Raw genomic sequence first — 16,792 nt, 5'->3', positions numbered from 1 at the left:
AGTTGCAGTACAATCATGTCTATTAATGGATAGTAAAAAAACGTGGAATAGAACAATTAGATTAAAGCTGAAAGTGAACTGGAGAGTTACGTAAATAAATGTAAAATTTCAGAAACATCAATGCTGTCTAAGATTATATTGTCTAAGTATGAAAAAAAAAATTAGTGGGAAATTTGTGTATTGATGGACCTATTTTTAGTGTTGCTAGGCTCTAATTCTACTGATTCTTTGTGACTCAAGGGTGATTGATTCCTTATATTTTTGCAACTAAGAGGTAAGTTGTGTTTACTAATTTTGGGGATTTTCCCAAAATAGTGTTGATTATTAAACTATTCTATATTAAATAAATATGTTGATATTCTATATATAAATTGATATTTTATAAATGTTTGATGTGCACGTTGACTATTAGTTTTATGAAAATCTTGTGGGACAACCTAAATTTATTTAAACTTGTATGTGTGAATATATCTTTATATTTTGAGAATTATGAATGGATTATTTTTGTGAGCATATTGAAATGTGTTTTGAAAACCTATGGCAGGTCGTGATTAAAAGCTCAGTATTGTATTTAGTTCTTAGCAAGGACAATCATACTGCAGCTAGTCCTTAACAAGGGACAGTCCCAAAAAAGAGGACAGTGGACATTTGATAGCTCATCAGTAAGCAAGTATACCATTGAGGATCAAAAAAAGAAACTCCTTAGTAAAGGAGTGCACCTTTAGGTTCCAAAGGAGTCATCCTTAAGAAAAGAAATGTAAAGAAGGTTCTAGTCATAAAAGAGGACAGCACAACCCTGTCAATGGGGCGTAAACGTTGACCGCAAGAAAAACTTAGGAAATTGTTTATACGATGGTATTGATATATATTATGATGACTTACCATATAAAGATATTTTTTTATATGAAATATTTGATGATAAAATATTGATGAGTTACAAGTTATGAATTTGTCGTAAGAATTATTTATTTGAAAGATTTGTTCCCACACTCCAATGTTAGTGATTTCCACTTATTGAATTATCTTACCCCCTTTATTTTCTCTTACAGATACATTAGAGGGATTATTGGAGTAGAGATTCTTGGAAGGCAACAACTATAAATTGTTTTGTGGAACTGAGGATATTATTATTATTTTATGGCGTTAAACATTGTACTGAAGAATTATTTTGAGGATGTTTTTTCTTTGGTGGATTAGAGCTTTAACATTTGTGATGAGATTTTAGGTTATTGGTTACTTTTATTTAATATATTTTTTTATGGATTATTCAGATTGAATAGACTTTTATTGCTTATGATTTTGGGGCGTTACAGTTGAAGTACCCAAGTTATTTCACAATTAACACTTGTCATGGCGTTATATTCGACTTTAGCTGAAGACCTTGAAACCACCCCTTGTTTCTGTGATCTCCATTAGACTAAAGCTTCTCCTAAGGAAACATTATAACCTGTCTAAGACCTTTGCTGTTTGGACAACCAGCCGAATTTGCATCACAAAAAGTTTTAACTTGTAGATCAGATTTACTAGGAAAGAAAATTCATTTTCCAGGTGAACCCTTTATGTATTGAACCACTTTATGAATTGCTAACATATGGAGCCAAAAATTGACTTAATCTGTAAACTGCATAAGCAAGGGCAGAGATAGGAATTTTTTTGTTTGCAGGACCAAATTGTGGGACTAATATATTAGTCAAAAATCAAGATAAATTGTCACATACATGCATAAACATACATACACATATATAAACCTTAATATTTTGATAGTAGAGAAGATCATAATTTATAAATATAATGTATACAAAACTATAAACTTTCACATATGTATATTCACTAAATAATACTTTTAGGAATATTTATTATCTTTTAAACGCTAATGAGTATACAAAAGTTATCTAGTTTGATATTAAACATATACAAAAATGAATTTGAGAAAATAAAAATCACCTTGTCTGTATAACTACTAGGCAAATTGACAAATTTTATTGTTTTTAAGAGCATCATTGGACAAACTTAAATATTTGGAGATGTCAACTTCTATTTTTGTAACTTAATATTTAAAAATTTTAGTAACTATACGTAAAATAAAAGTATTTTTTAAAATTTTGGAGGGACTATGGCCCCCAAGATTAGCTGCAGCTCCACGTACCCCTGCATAAGTAATGTCCAACCTTGTCAAAGTCAAATACAACTCATACAAGAGTCTTTATATCAACCTTCTATACTGATTTGGGTCTGCTCAGACTTTCCCTTCATTTTTTTGAAAGTCTCAAGTTTTGCTCCATTGGAAGTTTTTATGGATTTGAACCCAAAAAATCTGTCTTTAAGAATCTCAATAGCATACTTTCTCTGGTTTGGACTTATACCTTTATCATTCCTGGCCACTTCAAGATCCAGAAAGTATCTTAAAGAACCAAGATCCTTTAATCCAAATTTCTCATCAAGGAGCTTTTTAATTTTTGAACACAATCAACATCATTATTACCTCAAAAACTGGATTGTATTCACCCTCAAAAACTGTTAATAAAACACCTTTATTTTATGCAGCTCGTAATTCAGAAAGCATTCTTCCTTAGTGGACCTTCTTCTTTAGCAGAAAGCAACTGCTATTTTAGGCAATAAGCGTGGCTTTGAGTTATACTGCTAGTTTTAGGGATCAATGGTACTTTATTCTATATGGTGAAACGTTAGGAGCGTTTCAAGAAGTATAGAAGACAAAGTGGGATTCTTGGGTTGGGGTTGGTCGTATGACAAGCTGTAACAAATATTTATTTTTTAATATTTGTGGGAAAGGGGATGAAGTTGGGATTTGGTTTAGTGTGATGTTTTCACCATGAACTTGTAGATAAATCTGTTATGATTTTGCTATTCAATTTAACTGATGAATGAGTTGAAAATACCATTACTATTTGGTTTATAAATAATCTGTCTACCAATTGGTTGATTACATCTCGAGATTACACTTACACCTCTGATTAGCTGTTTCTTTGAGAAGTGAATGAAGTATTTCGTTGTAAAATTATGTTCTATTAATTTCATGCTTCTGGATCATGCCAAAATTTGTTGTTTAAATTATATATTTTGTTTATTGAGTACTCTCCAGAAGCGCTGGTACTCTCAAACCCAGTATCAATTATCTTGAAATAGACAAAATATTTTGATATATTATTATTCATGAGAGGGACAGAGGTTACAACACACAGCATGGATATGTCTTTCTCAGACTCAGACTGTTACAATTCAGCAATCAGGATATATACCACAGAGAAAAAAAAAAAAAAAAAAATCATAACATGTTCTTATCCTACCAACCATCATAACTTTTTTGCTGAGATGAAAGATTCATTCAAAGAACACCAAGAAACAAACACAGCACTAAAAAAACATCCATCAAGTTACACAATTAACACAACTCAATACAAAATAGCCTCACTCATATTGACCATCATTACCATTGTAACTTAGCACACATTTTATTTATACTTAGACTTAGCCATAACACTTATTTACATTGAGCTATATAGAAGACCATCTGATCCAGTAGAGTTATTAACTTTTCCACAATTCAATCTAATCTCTCCAGCCGTCCCAGTTAACGGGCTAATGTTCCCCATTTTAATCATTGATACCACAAAGCTGGCAAAGAAGGCAGTCTGATTAGCAGTAAAGTTGTTAACAATGGCAACGGTTTCATCCCCGGTGGTTGAAAATAGTTCTTGGTCGCTCTGGAGTAGACCCTCTTGAACTTGAAGATTAGAGAAGTACTTATTGTCAAAAACATCAGGTGTGGTGAGGTCGAGATTGGTCACAACAGTAGTATTTCCATTCTGGGGGCATATTCCCTGCAGAGTTGATAAGTAGGTTGTGTTTAAGGTTGGATCAGGATTACCAGAGCCGCTAAAATTGTATAACCGGTCGATGAAAGAGCTACATTGAGCACGTCCAAACGTGTGAGCACCTGAAAATCAATCATGCATGCCAACTTATATCAAAACTCAAAAGCAATACTTTCATCACAATGTTATTAACTCATTATATTATATATATCAATTGTGATTGGAATTTGTAAGCTTATGTGTGCGAATAAATAATAATTACCAGAGAGGGCAACAAGATCGGTGCTGTTGAGGCCCACGGCTAAGAACTTGGCTTTCAGTGAAGGAAGGGCTTCTCTGGGACCAGGAAGGAAAAGACCAGCAGCTGTTCGGTTTGCTGTAGTGCTATCCCTTCTTCCCAGTGAAACATTCCACGAGGGACCTCCTGCCTGTGAGCATGGATTAGTTTTACTTTTAGTTGGCATGTGATGCAAACTAAATATGTTATTTAAAATGAAAGCAATAGTTGAAGGTGGGACTTGCTTTTCACTTTTGTTTTAGTAATATATATTGTGGGTCTAGTAGAAGGACAAAGTTTTCTTTTAATCCGGTGGCTTACTTATTAGTTTTGTAAGTAAAAGTAAAGCGTGTAAGAATCGCCGCAGAATAAATGAAAAGAGATTCCTCCAACCTTGTCCTTCTAGTTAAGCTGTATCATATGGGATGCCATTATTTTAGCATTGCATGCAAAGCAAGGTAATGTACATAAATTTAAAAACAAAGTATGCGGTTAAGTTATGTTATATATGCATCTTTTTACTATTAAGGTGATCATAAGTTGTAATTAAATATTAGATCATAACTTTTACTCATGTCCACTGGTGACATTTTTCACACACCAATTACAATTTACAATTACTCTCAGTAAGTATGAATATTGTCTGAATAAGCTCGGTGTCCCTAGATTTTAGGTCTCTTTCAACCCTATCAAAAAATGGCCTAATTATTATTATTAGTCCTTGTTATTTTCAATAAAACACCTGTTGTAATTTTGTTTACTTACACTCCAACCCTTGAGTTTTAGTTTCCTCTTCTTCTGTTTTTTCATTAGAGTAGAAAGTTAGTGTGTGTTTGGATAGATTATTTTTTGCCCGCTTATTTTACCATTCATCTTATTTTTGCTACAATTTATAAGCCCATTACATTTTTTGGTACTATTTATGGGTTTCACTGTATTATTTTAGCTAACTTTTTTCTTTATTTACAGTACTTTTAACAAAAAAATTTCAATTTCAACAAAATAAACGGATCCTTAACAGACCCTTAATAAAGAGAAAGGTTTGTTGTTATTATACCAATGAAACTGATTCTTCAGCTGCGATGGCAAGAATATCAGCGCAGGAAACAGTGGCAGGACAAGCAGTTTCCAACGCAGTCTTTATGTTATCAACAACACCAAAGCCCCTCGCTGAGTTATTATTTGGAGGAGCCTCTTTCTCACTTTGTATGGTAGCAGAGTTGTTCAACAAAAGTGATCCATCACAACCCTACAACAAAGTTTAACATATGTTTATTAGACAATTTAACAGTCAAAAGCCCATTAAAAGCAACCTGTTTTGGCTGCTAAGAAAGTAGAGGGAAAATAATTAGAATTTGATTTTGTTGTTTCACAAAATTTTCAAGAAGTGTGTTTAGATTAGCTCTTTGATGATTTGCTGAAAATGGGTAAAAGTTTAGTTGTATCTAATAAAATTGAATTTTAAAAGCTATGAATAACTAAATAAATTAAAAAGTTGAAAGCTAATGAAAGTGAATTTTATATTTGTGCATAAACAAAATATATAGTTTAAAATCTTAAAGCTAAAAGCTAATCCAAACATACTGAAATGTCTTCACAATAAAACTTGGATATGTTCTACTTTTGGAGTCAAGGTATAGAAAGGTAAGGTTTCAAATTATCTTTCATTTTCATTTCATCAATTGTCTTCCTTTAGGTTTTTTTTTTTTTTTTTTTTTTTTTTTTTTTTTTTCCTTAGATTGTTGGTAAGATTGACGTAAGTTGATAGATTGTAACATCTTTGGACAATATTCTGAAAGAGTTCCCTAATATAGCACACTAGTGCTCTTTTCTCTTTTAGCTTATACTACTTTTTCAAGATTAAGGCAAAGGTGAGAAGCTAGCTAGCTACAGCATTAGTCCCTTCTAATCAAGAAGGTAAATGCATGCCAGTTTGTTAGCTCAGGCGCTCTGTAGAAATAGAGAGACGGGTGTGTGTGCAATTAAAAAGATCAAGGAAAGATAGGTTTGGGTCACTTTCCACAAGTAGTTAGTAATTTAAAAAAATTAAAAAAAAAATTTATGTGATATGATTCAGAATAAATTTTGAAGAAATCCTACTAAGTTTTCTCTCCTAGGATGAATTAATGGTGTGTGACGTGTGCTGCAATAAAACCTTACTTTTTTCCTTCATTATTTGCTTGAGCTTTTTTTTTTTTTTTTTCTTTTTCAGACTTACTTTATTTATGATCAACTTTTTAAAGAATTTTTTTTTTCTAAGTACATCTTACTTTTTTTAAAAATAAAATGAAATAAGCAAATAAAAATAAACTCACCCAAATACAAAATGGAATAAACTCAAGTCCATGCAAAGAGAACTATGAATTAGCTAGTATATATGCGCCAAGTTTTATGGCCTCACTTCCATCATACTCTTAAGAAAAAGAGGAGTAATATGAGTTTAAACTCATTAAAACAGGCAAGAGTGAAAGAATGTTTTTTTCTCTACTGCTAAACTTTGTGAAGGTAAATTCTTAAGAGGAAACAAAGCAAATGGGTTTAAAATTAATGAAAAGTTAGAGAAAATACATTGACAAAGCAGTCATGGAAGTGAAGCCTAATGAGGCTACCGCCAATTCGAGCATCTGTCTTTAAAGCCGCTGCGATGATTCCACGTACGATGTTGGACGCGTTTGGACACGTTGAATCATAGAATGTTGGACTCAGCTGGCCATGAGACAAAGATCCTCCAAGCAAAACCACACATAAAAGACCTATCAGTAGCGTACAAGAAGAAAAAGAAGAAGAAGAAGAAGAAGACATTCTTTTCTGCAATATTATTTCACTCTAATAAACAAGAATAGCTTCAATGTTTGAGTGTTTAACAAACCAAATTGTGACCCTTATTTTATAAGGTGACAAACAACATTACACTAAGGTGAAAAACAAAGAAAATGATATCCATCACGTTTGGCAGTTGAGGTACAATGCACGCTTTGGAAAAATTCACGGGATTTGAAAAAGTCTAAAGTTGATAAAAAAGATGGTTCCATGTTCTGTCGCATCAAATAAGATGTAGGGATGCATTTCATTGTGGGAAAAAGTAAGCCGGCACCCCAACGATTTTCACAATTTTGCAATAATTTGTACCTAAAGTGACTTTTGAGCGGTGAGGGGTGAAATTATGAACCGAACTCATCAATTTTTTCTACTGTTTATAATTACTTATTATTTTTTTTACTATTTATAATTTACTACGTAAGAGAATTGTGGTCAAAATTGTAGAAATAATTGAGTTAATAAACTTACTTTTGGGAAAAAAATAAAACTGTCGGTGGAAATAAGGCTGTGAGCACTAGAACCATACGTACAGGCACGTGTGTATGAAAAATAAGAAAAGTTTGTCAGGCAGGTAATTGCTTTCCTGGATTCTAGCTAATTAGTACTTATTATTCTTCTACGCTACATGGACTGTGTTATTTAATTCAAAAGGTAATGGTTTAGACTTGGCTTTATGGTCGTGTAAAAATAATAAAATATTGCCATTTGGGTGGGTTTGAAAGATCAAATAAGACTGCCACTCAACAAATTGCTTTTCTTTTGTCCGTTTGTTATTATGGTAAGATGTAGAATTTTTCAAAGGTGGAGCTAGCACTAAGGGTGGAGTTTTTAATTTTTACAATATAATGCTAGCTTTTTTGAAAATATCTCTAGCCTTTTGTATATTTAACAAATTACAATGAATTAATAAAAAAATAACTTCCAGATATGAGTACTTGAAAACCGGCAAATTCTTTCATTTAAGTTTTGAAAACTCCGATTTTATCGTATAAAATAATTTTTGTTTTCTTAATAATTTTATGTTCAAAAATTAGAATAAGGTCTCGTTTGTTTTTGAACGACTCTTAAAATCAATAGTTTATGATTTTGCATTTAACTCAAATTTGCTATCTGTAATAAATTTCGATATTTTGTCACCTAATCGCGTAATTTGTATGAATTAGGGCTTTAGACATTTAGCCATCAAAGGCAGACCAGACTATGATCAATAAACACAGACGTTTTGTCAATTTTTTCTCTGGTGGATTCCAGTTTATCTCTTTATGGATTTAAGAGAACTTCTCGTAGATTCAAGGTTTACTACTAGAAGCTAATAGTTTAGTTTTGGTGCCATCAAAAGAGTATCGTATATGCATTCTTCAGGCTTCCACATCAGAACCAAGATCCTTTAATTCAAATTTCTCATCAAGGAGCTTTTTAATTTTTCAACACAATCAACATCATTACCTCAAAAACTGGATTGTATTCACCTTCAAAAACTGTTCTTAAAACACTTTTATGCAGCTAGTAATTCAGAGAGCATCCTTCCTTAGTGGACCTTCTTCTTTAGCAGAAAGCAAATGCTATTTTTGGCAATAAGCGTGGCTTTGAGTTATACTGCTAGTTTTAGGATCAATGGTACTTTATTCTATATAGTGAAACGTTAGGAGCGTTTCAAGAAGTATAGAAGACAAAGTGGGATTCTTGGGTTCGGGTTGGTCGTATGACAAGCTGTAACAAATATTTATTTTTTAATATTTGTGGGAAAGGGGATGAAGTTGGGATTTGGTTTAGTGTGTTGTTTTGCACCATGAACTTGTAGATAAATCTGTTATGATTTTGCTATTCAATTTAACCAATGAATGAGTTGAAAATACCATTACCATTTGGTTTATACGTAATTTGTCTACCAATTGGCTGATTACATCTCCAGATTACACCTCTGGTTAGCTGTATCTTTGAAAAGTGAAAGAAGTATTTCTTTGTAAAATTAAATTCTATTCATTTCATGCTTTTGGATCATACCAAAATATGTTTTTTAAAATTATATATTTTGTTTATTGAGTACTCTCCAGAAGCTGGTACTTTCAAACATTTTCAACTCAGTATCAATTATCTTGAAATAGACAAAATATTTTGATATATTATTATTCATGAGACGGACAGAGGTTATAACACACAACATGGATATGTCTTTCTCATACTGTTTCATGTTATAATCCTAGTGTCCCACATAGATTAAGTGTAAACTTAATCATGTGTTTATATACTCTTGGGTATCCTCTCTTTGCAAGCCGGTTTTCAAGGGTGAGTTCTACTCATGAGTTTGTAATATTTGGTATTGAAACTAACCACCACCTCCAAGTAATTGGGTGTAGCTCATTGAGTATGTGGTCAAATGAGTTGTGGTTTTGTTGTCGGCTTTGTGATCAAATGACTTGAGCCATCATCAGGACCGGCCCTAGGCTTAGGCCACTTAGGCAATTGCCTAGGGCCCCCTACTAGAGAAAGACCCCTAAATTTTGGGGAAAAAATTGAAACATATTTTTAATTTTTTTGAGATATAAGAAAAAAATTAGTTTTATATTTTTCCTCTACTTTTAAGAAGTTCTAAAGAATTAAGTAATCCTATAGATAATACAACTTTAAATACATAAGGCTTACAAATATGTGTCACTAATCACAATAAATGATTTAAATAGGAAAATGCTATAAATACTATAAATTTTACTTAAAAACCTTCACAAATTGTTGTGACAATTGATATGATTTGTAGACGTCAATAACCTATTAAGTGCGTTTTTAAATTACTTAGTAATACATCTTTTTAAGCATCATGTTGTAAAATTTATAATGTCCTTAACATCATTTATTTAAATACTTATTTATTATTTTCTTGAAGTGTTACTAATCACATTCATTGCTACAACGTTTGTAAGTTTTTTGTAGTAAAATTTGTTATAATTTTAGCATTTCTTAAAAAAAAAACACATTACAAGATAAAAAGAATGCATTTTTGTATTATAAAAATTATGATATTAAAAACTAGTTAAATATTATTTAATTAATAACAAAAAAGTCTCATTTAAATATATCGTCTTAGGCTTCAAAGTTTGTAAGACCGCCCCTGGCCATCATTAACGTCAACGTATGTTATGATTCTAGTGTTCTATAATGAGTTTGTAACATTTCAATTCAACAATCATAATATATACTCTAAAAAAACATTACTTAGCAGAACACCAAGGAACAAAGACAACACTAAAAAAACATCCATCAAGTTACACAGTTAGTACTACTCAATACAAAATACTCATCACCTAGCAGAACCCCAAGGAACAAAGACAATTCTAAAATAACATCCATCAAGTTACACAGATAACACTACTCAATACAAAATAGCCTCACTCATACTGACCATCATTACCCCTGTAACTTAGCACACGTTTTATTTATACTTAGACTTCGCCATAACACTTATTTACATTGAGCTATATAGAAGACCATCTGATTCAGTAGAGTTGTCATTAACTTTTCCACAATTCAATCTAATCTCTCCAGCCGTCCCAGTTAACGGGCTAATATTCCCCATTTTAATCATTGATACCACAAAGCTGGCAAAGAAGGCAGTCTGATCAGCAGTAAAGTTGTCAACAATGGCAACAGTATCATTCTCGTCGGCAGTTGAAAATAGTTCTTGATCGCTCTGGAGTAGACCCTCTAGGACTTGAAGATTAGAGAAGTACTTATTGTCAAAAACATCAGGTGTGGTGATGTCGAGATTGGTCACAACAGTAGGATCTCCATCTTGGGGGCATATTCCCTGCAGAGTTGATAAGTAGGTTGTGTTTAAGGTTGGATCAGGATTACCAGAGCTGTTAAAATCGTATAACCGGTTGATGAAAGTGCTACATTGAGCACGTCCAAACGTGTGAGCACCTGAAAATCAATCATGCATGCCAACTTTATATCAGAACTTAAAAGCAATACTTTCATCACAATGTCATTAACTCATTATATTATTTCTATGTGTGCGTGCGTGTGCGCGAATAAATAATAATTACCAGAGAGGGCAACAAGATCGGTGGTGTCGAGGCCCATGGTTGAGAACATTTCTTTCAGAATATAAAGGGGTTGTGTGGGACCAGGAAGGAAAATATTGGCAGCTGTTCGGTTTGCTGTAGTGCTATCCCTTCTTCCCAGTGAAACATTCCACGAAGGACCTCCTGCCTGTGAGGATGGATTAGTTTTACTTTTAGTTAGTATGTGATGCGCGCAAACAATATAATATTATTTGAAATGTCAGCAGTAGTTGAAAGATATGACTAACTTTTCACTTGTGTTTAACTTTTAGCTACGGTCAGGGTCAGGGTCGGGTTGAGCAGGATTGATGAGATTTTTTAACCCACCCATTATGATAGATTAAAAAAATCTAATACAATCCAACCCAACCATCACAGGGCAGGAGTCTCTAGCTCAACTCAACCCAACCCAATCTATGTAGATTGGTTAGGTTAAGTTGGACTCAAGGGTTGGACTTTTTTATTTTTATTTTTTTTATATTATTTTTATTATTATTAAATTGATCCGTATTAGAATAACACCACTATAAATAATAGCAAATTTATAACTAAATAATCATGAGCATAACATCACACAAACATAAACTATATAAAGAGAACTTAGGATTTGAGTTTTATTTAGGAAAAAAAGCAAAAAAGTAAATAACAAAATTGCATAATATATTTTTTAAAATTTTAAATAAATATTAAATTTAGGTGGGTCTAGTCGGATTTGGCGGATTTGTGAATCTTATAACCCGAACCCAACCCGACCCATTGTAAAAAAAAAAAAAAAAATCATAACCCAACTAACTCACCAAACCTTAAAAACCAACCTAACCCTGCAAGTTGGGTTGAATTGAGTCAATTTTGACAAATTGGTGGATTCACTGCACACTCCTACTTTTAGTAACATCTTTGGGTACAGTAGAAGGACAAAGTCTTTAGTCTAGTTACCAACTGATATGTTTTCAAAGACACAATTTCTACATTTGAAAAAGATTGTATTTTTGCCTTAAAGATGGAAATCTGATATCTAAATTGATATATGAAATTGAAATCATGTTTCTAAGACACAATTTTTATATAACATGAATAAGATTATATTTTTGTCCTTGAAGATAACTGTCTGATATCCAAACTCATATATAAATTGAAATAGTGTTTTTAAGATATGATTTGTATATAAAATGAATACTATTGAATTTTTACATTAGAGGTATCTAAACTTTAAAGGTTTTGATGCATGTCTGTTATCCAAACTGAAATCATGTTTCTAAGACATAATTTCTACATAACATGAATAAGTGTGTCCCTAGATTTTAGGTCTCTTAATTAGACCCTATCAAAAAATGGTCTGATTATTGTTATCAGTCCTTGTTTTCAATAAAATGCCCATTGTTTATTTACACTTCAGTCTTCGAGTTTTAGTTTCCTTCTTTTATTCACTTGGGTATTAAAGAGAAGAGTTTATTGTTATTATACCAATGAAACCGATTCTTCAGCTGCAATGGCAAGAATATCAGCGCAGGAAACAGTGGTAGGACAAGCAGTTTCCAACGCAGTCTTTATGTCATCAACAACACCAAAGCCCCTCACCGAGTTATTATTTGGAAGAGCCTCTTTCTCACTTTCTATGGTAGCGGAGTTGTTCAACAAAATTGATCCATCACAACCCTACAACAAAGTTTAACATATGTTTATTAGACAATTCAGACAATTTAACAGTTAAAAGCCCAGTAAAGCAACATGTTTTGGCTGCTAAGAAATTAGAGGGAAAATAATTAGAATTTGATTTTGTTGTTTCACAAAATTTTCAAGAAGTCTGTTTAGATTAGCTTTTTGATGATTTGCTGAAGATGAGTAAAAGTTTAGTTGTATCTAATAAAATTGAATTGTAAAAGCTATGGATAACTAAATAAATTAAAAAGATGAAAGCTAATAAAAGAGAATTTTATATTTGTACAAAAGCAAAATAGTTTAAAATCTTAAAGCTAAAAGCTAATCCAAACATACGAAAATGTCCTCGCAATAAAACTTGAATATGTTATACTTTTGGAATCAAGGTATAGAAAGGTAAGGTTTCAAATTATCTTTCATTTTCATTTCATCAATTGTCTTCCTTTATGTTTTTTTTTTCTTAGACTGTTTGTAATGGATGTATTTCTTGTAGAACGTGCTAAGATTGACGTAAGTTGGTAGATTGTAACATCTTAATTTGGACAATATTCTAAAAGAGTACTCCCTAAAATAGCAAACGAGTGCTCTTTCCTCTTTTAGCTTATACTACTTTTTCAAGCTTAAGGCAAAGGTGAGAAGCTAGCTATAGCATTAGTCCCTTCTAATTAAGAAGGTAAATGCATGCCACTTTGCTAGCTCAGGCGCTCTTTAGAAATAGAGAGACGGGTGTGTGTGCAATTGAAAAGGTCAAGGAAAGATGGGCTTGGGTCACTTTCCACAAGTAGTTAGTAATTAAAAAAAACTTTATGTGATATGATTCAGAATAAACGTTGAAGAAAGTCTACTAAGTTTTCTCTCCTAGGATGGAATTAGGTTGAGTTTAGTTCAGATTTTTAATATTGTACTCCTTGAAAAAGTGGCGATTTCAAAAATGCGGTATGAAACTGGGTTTTTTTTAAAAGCAAATTATTTGATAAAAGCTATTAAAAAGTGTTTTTCAAAAAGTTGAGTGTTTAGTTGGTACTTACAAAAGTGGCGGTTTAAGTTGTAAATTAGTAAAAATGACAATGTATATATAAGAACGTTTATTTCATACATACTATCAACTTCTTAATAATAATAATAATAATTTCATGTTAATAATAATTTCATGTTAATAATAACTGACCTCTTAATAAAAGATTTTGTAAAAAAGTATTTAGCTTTAGCATTTCTCTTTTCAAGAAGTGTTATGTTCACAATATTTTCACAATAAATCTTATGTAATAAGCTGTTATTAGTTCTAATTTGAACCTATCACTTAAATTACTTTTTTGTTCATCAATAACAACACCACTTAGAATTTATTGTAAAAATATTGTGAAAATGTTGTGGAAATAACATTTTTTTTTCATGAAGAATACAAAATTATTATCTTAAAAGTTGAAACCCAATAATTTTGGTAGAAGTAATCTTTGTTAAATAAAATTTTATATCTTTTAAATCAGTTGTTCCAGGATTACAAACTATTTTACAATTTTTTTACCACATTTTTGATGTGGCAAACTGTGAGGGGTTATTTTTCACTTATACATGTACCCACCCTTTTTTCTCCATCACATACTCTACAACATCACAATTGTAAATAAAATATTAAAAAAAAAAAAGTTGTGAAATTCAGTATTCCTACTTCCTATATATATTTTCTTCCACGTTGCTCTACCCAAATCCAAAAACTCTTTTTTTTTTTTTTTTCCTTTCACTTTTTTCTCATCCACTTGTTCACTTCTTCCTTGTCTTCTTATTTTCCTTTTCTTTTCCTTTCCTCCACATACAGCCACACAGGTTTCATCTTCTTATTTCTTTTACTTTCCCCCACACAACCCCCCCCCCCCCCCACACACACACAGGTCTCTCTCTATCTCGCTCCCTCTCTCTGCTCCATATTTTCCATTTATTGAAAACTCTACTGAATTCAAAAAGTTTTTTTAAGATTAGTTATTTAAGAGGTAAATAAAAAACAATAGAGAAGAGAAGAAGAAGATAAGATGCTGCAGCATAACAGCATAGAAGAGTAGAAAAAACTATGGTCAATTTAGGAAAAATAGAAACCCACCAACTATAATATTTTTGTTTTGAAAAAACGTTGTTTGTTGCGCTTTGCAACTGCAGCTCAAAGCTACTGACACCAAAATGCAGGAGCCTTTGCGCTGGAAAACACACTTTTATATATCGCACTTTTGAAAAATTTTACCAAACACGCGTTTTGAATTTTAGGCTGGAAGACACATGTTGTGGTCCTTAAAGCCGAAACAAGTAAGTACTTTTTATATATATATATATATATATATATAAAATAAAATTTATACTCTAACTTAATTTAAGTGTATATGTGTGTGAAGCTCCTTCATGGAGATTTGAACCCTGACCCCTACCTCTACACCCCAAGTCCTTACTTCTACACCTTACAAGCACTTATACTTGTGAAATGACAATTACATTAAAAGTGTGAGGTGGTCACAACGAGCACTTAATGGTGTGTGACTTGTGCTACAACACAACCTTATTTTTTTTTCCTTCATTATTTGCTTGAGGTTTTTTTTTTTTTTTTTCCTTTTTCAGACTTACTTTATTTATGTTCAACTTTTTAATGACTCTTTTTTTTTTTTTTTTTTCTAAGTACATCTTACTTTTTTAAAAAATAAAATAAGCAAATAAAAATAAACTCACCCAAATACTAAAATGGAATAAAGTCAATAAACTCAAGTCCATGCAAAGAGAACTATGAATTAGCTAGCATGCGCCAAGTCTTAGGACCTCACTTCCATCATACTCTTAAGAAAAAGAGGAGTAATATTTATGAATTTAAACTCATTAAAACAGGCAAGATTGAAAGACTGTTTTTTTTTTTTTTTTTTTTTTCTCTCTCTACTGCTAAGGCTTTGGGAAGAAACTTCTAGGAACGTTGGATAAAAAGTGTGAAAATAAGTGATGTGGTGTTTAAACAATAATTTTCACTGTTTAAATTCCATTACTGGGCCTAAACTTTGTGAAGGTAAATTCTTAAGAGGAAACAAAACAAACGGGTTTAAAATTAATGAAAAGTTAGAGAAATACATTGACAAAGCAGTCGTGGAAGTGAAGCCTAATGAGGCTAGCGCCAATTCGGGCATCTGTCTTCAAAGCCTCTTCGATGATTCCTCGTACGATGTTGGACACGTTTGGACACGTTGTATCATAGAATGTTGGACTCAGCTGGCCATGAGATAAAGATCCTCCAAGCAAAACCACATATAAAAGACCTATCAGTAGGGTACAGCAAGAAGAAGAAGAAGACATACTTTTCTGCAACATTATTTCACTCTAGAATAGCTTCAATGTTTAAGTTCAGGTGTTTAAAAAAACAAATTGTGACCCACAACATTAATATTCAGGTGAAAAAGAAGAAAAATAAAATTCAACGCGTTTGGCAGTTGAGGTACAAGGCACGCTTTTCCCGGGATTTGGAAAAGTGTAAAGCTGATAATAAAGATGGTCCCATGTTCTGTCACATCAAATAATATTAAGCTGTGGGGATGCATTTCATTGCGAGAAAAGTAAAGTAAGGCTGCGTTTGTTTCGACGGTAAACAGTTTTAAGAAATGGTTTTTCGCGTTTTCGGGTGTTTGGCAGGTGCTAAAAATACGGTTAAACGGAAAATAAGAACAGTTGACTGTAAAACTTAGGCCTCTGACCCGTAAATTCTTTTCCATTTGTATTTTACCTTCAAATAGGGATTTTCCAGAAAATTGAGAGACAGAGCACAAAGAGAGAGAGAGAGAGAGAGAGAGCACGAAGAGAGAGTAGAGAGAGCGAGTCGCGCCCCAACCCGCGCCGGCGAGTCGCGCCTTCGCTTCTCTCTTCGTCGAACCCAGTCCCGGCGAGATCGCGCCTTCGCCTCTCTCTTCGTCGAACCCAGTCGCCATCGCCGATCACGATCTCGCCTTCGCCATCGCAGATCACGATCTCGCCTTCGCCTTCGCCTTCGCCGCGCCGCGCCGCGCTGGCACGATCTCCCCTTCGCCATCGCCAGTCGCCTCTCTCTCTCTCTGTCTTCGTTCTTCTCTGACCGATTTGGGTTTTGTTGATTTGTTAGAGAAAAATTGATGATGAGATTTTTTTTA

The 16,792-nt window shown here is 32.7% G+C and overlaps 2 protein-coding genes across 2 annotated transcripts; both read right to left on the bottom strand.

Moving 5' to 3' along the window:
• Nucleotides 1–3,141: 3,141 nt before the first annotated feature.
• On the bottom strand, nucleotides 3,142–7,125 carry LOC142605534 (peroxidase A2-like). Its single transcript, XM_075776934.1, has 4 exons — nucleotides 6,679–7,125; nucleotides 5,168–5,359; nucleotides 4,096–4,261; nucleotides 3,142–3,955 (listed from the first exon to the last, which is right to left on the bottom strand). Exons 1-4 carry the CDS (start codon nucleotides 6,910–6,912, stop codon nucleotides 3,504–3,506), a joined length of 1,044 nt encoding a protein of 347 aa, XP_075633049.1. The 5' UTR covers nucleotides 6,913–7,125; the 3' UTR covers nucleotides 3,142–3,503.
• A 3,019-nt stretch (nucleotides 7,126–10,144) lies between these two features.
• Nucleotides 10,145–15,996, bottom strand: LOC142607988 (peroxidase 15-like). Its single transcript, XM_075779681.1, has 4 exons — nucleotides 15,747–15,996; nucleotides 12,456–12,647; nucleotides 10,974–11,139; nucleotides 10,145–10,848 (listed from the first exon to the last, which is right to left on the bottom strand). The coding sequence occupies exons 1-4, from the start codon at nucleotides 15,981–15,983 to the stop codon at nucleotides 10,391–10,393; spliced, it is 1,053 nt and encodes a 350-aa protein (XP_075635796.1). The 5' UTR covers nucleotides 15,984–15,996; the 3' UTR covers nucleotides 10,145–10,390.
• Between the last annotated feature and the right edge of the window lie 796 nt (nucleotides 15,997–16,792).

This window comes from Castanea sativa, chromosome 8 (assembly GCF_040712315.1).
Source record: "Castanea sativa cultivar Marrone di Chiusa Pesio chromosome 8, ASM4071231v1".
In the NCBI taxonomy this organism is placed as follows: Eukaryota; Viridiplantae; Streptophyta; class Magnoliopsida; order Fagales; family Fagaceae; genus Castanea; species Castanea sativa.
Note: the sequence above shows the minus strand (reverse complement) of the source record. Positions and strands in the feature narration are given on the sequence as shown.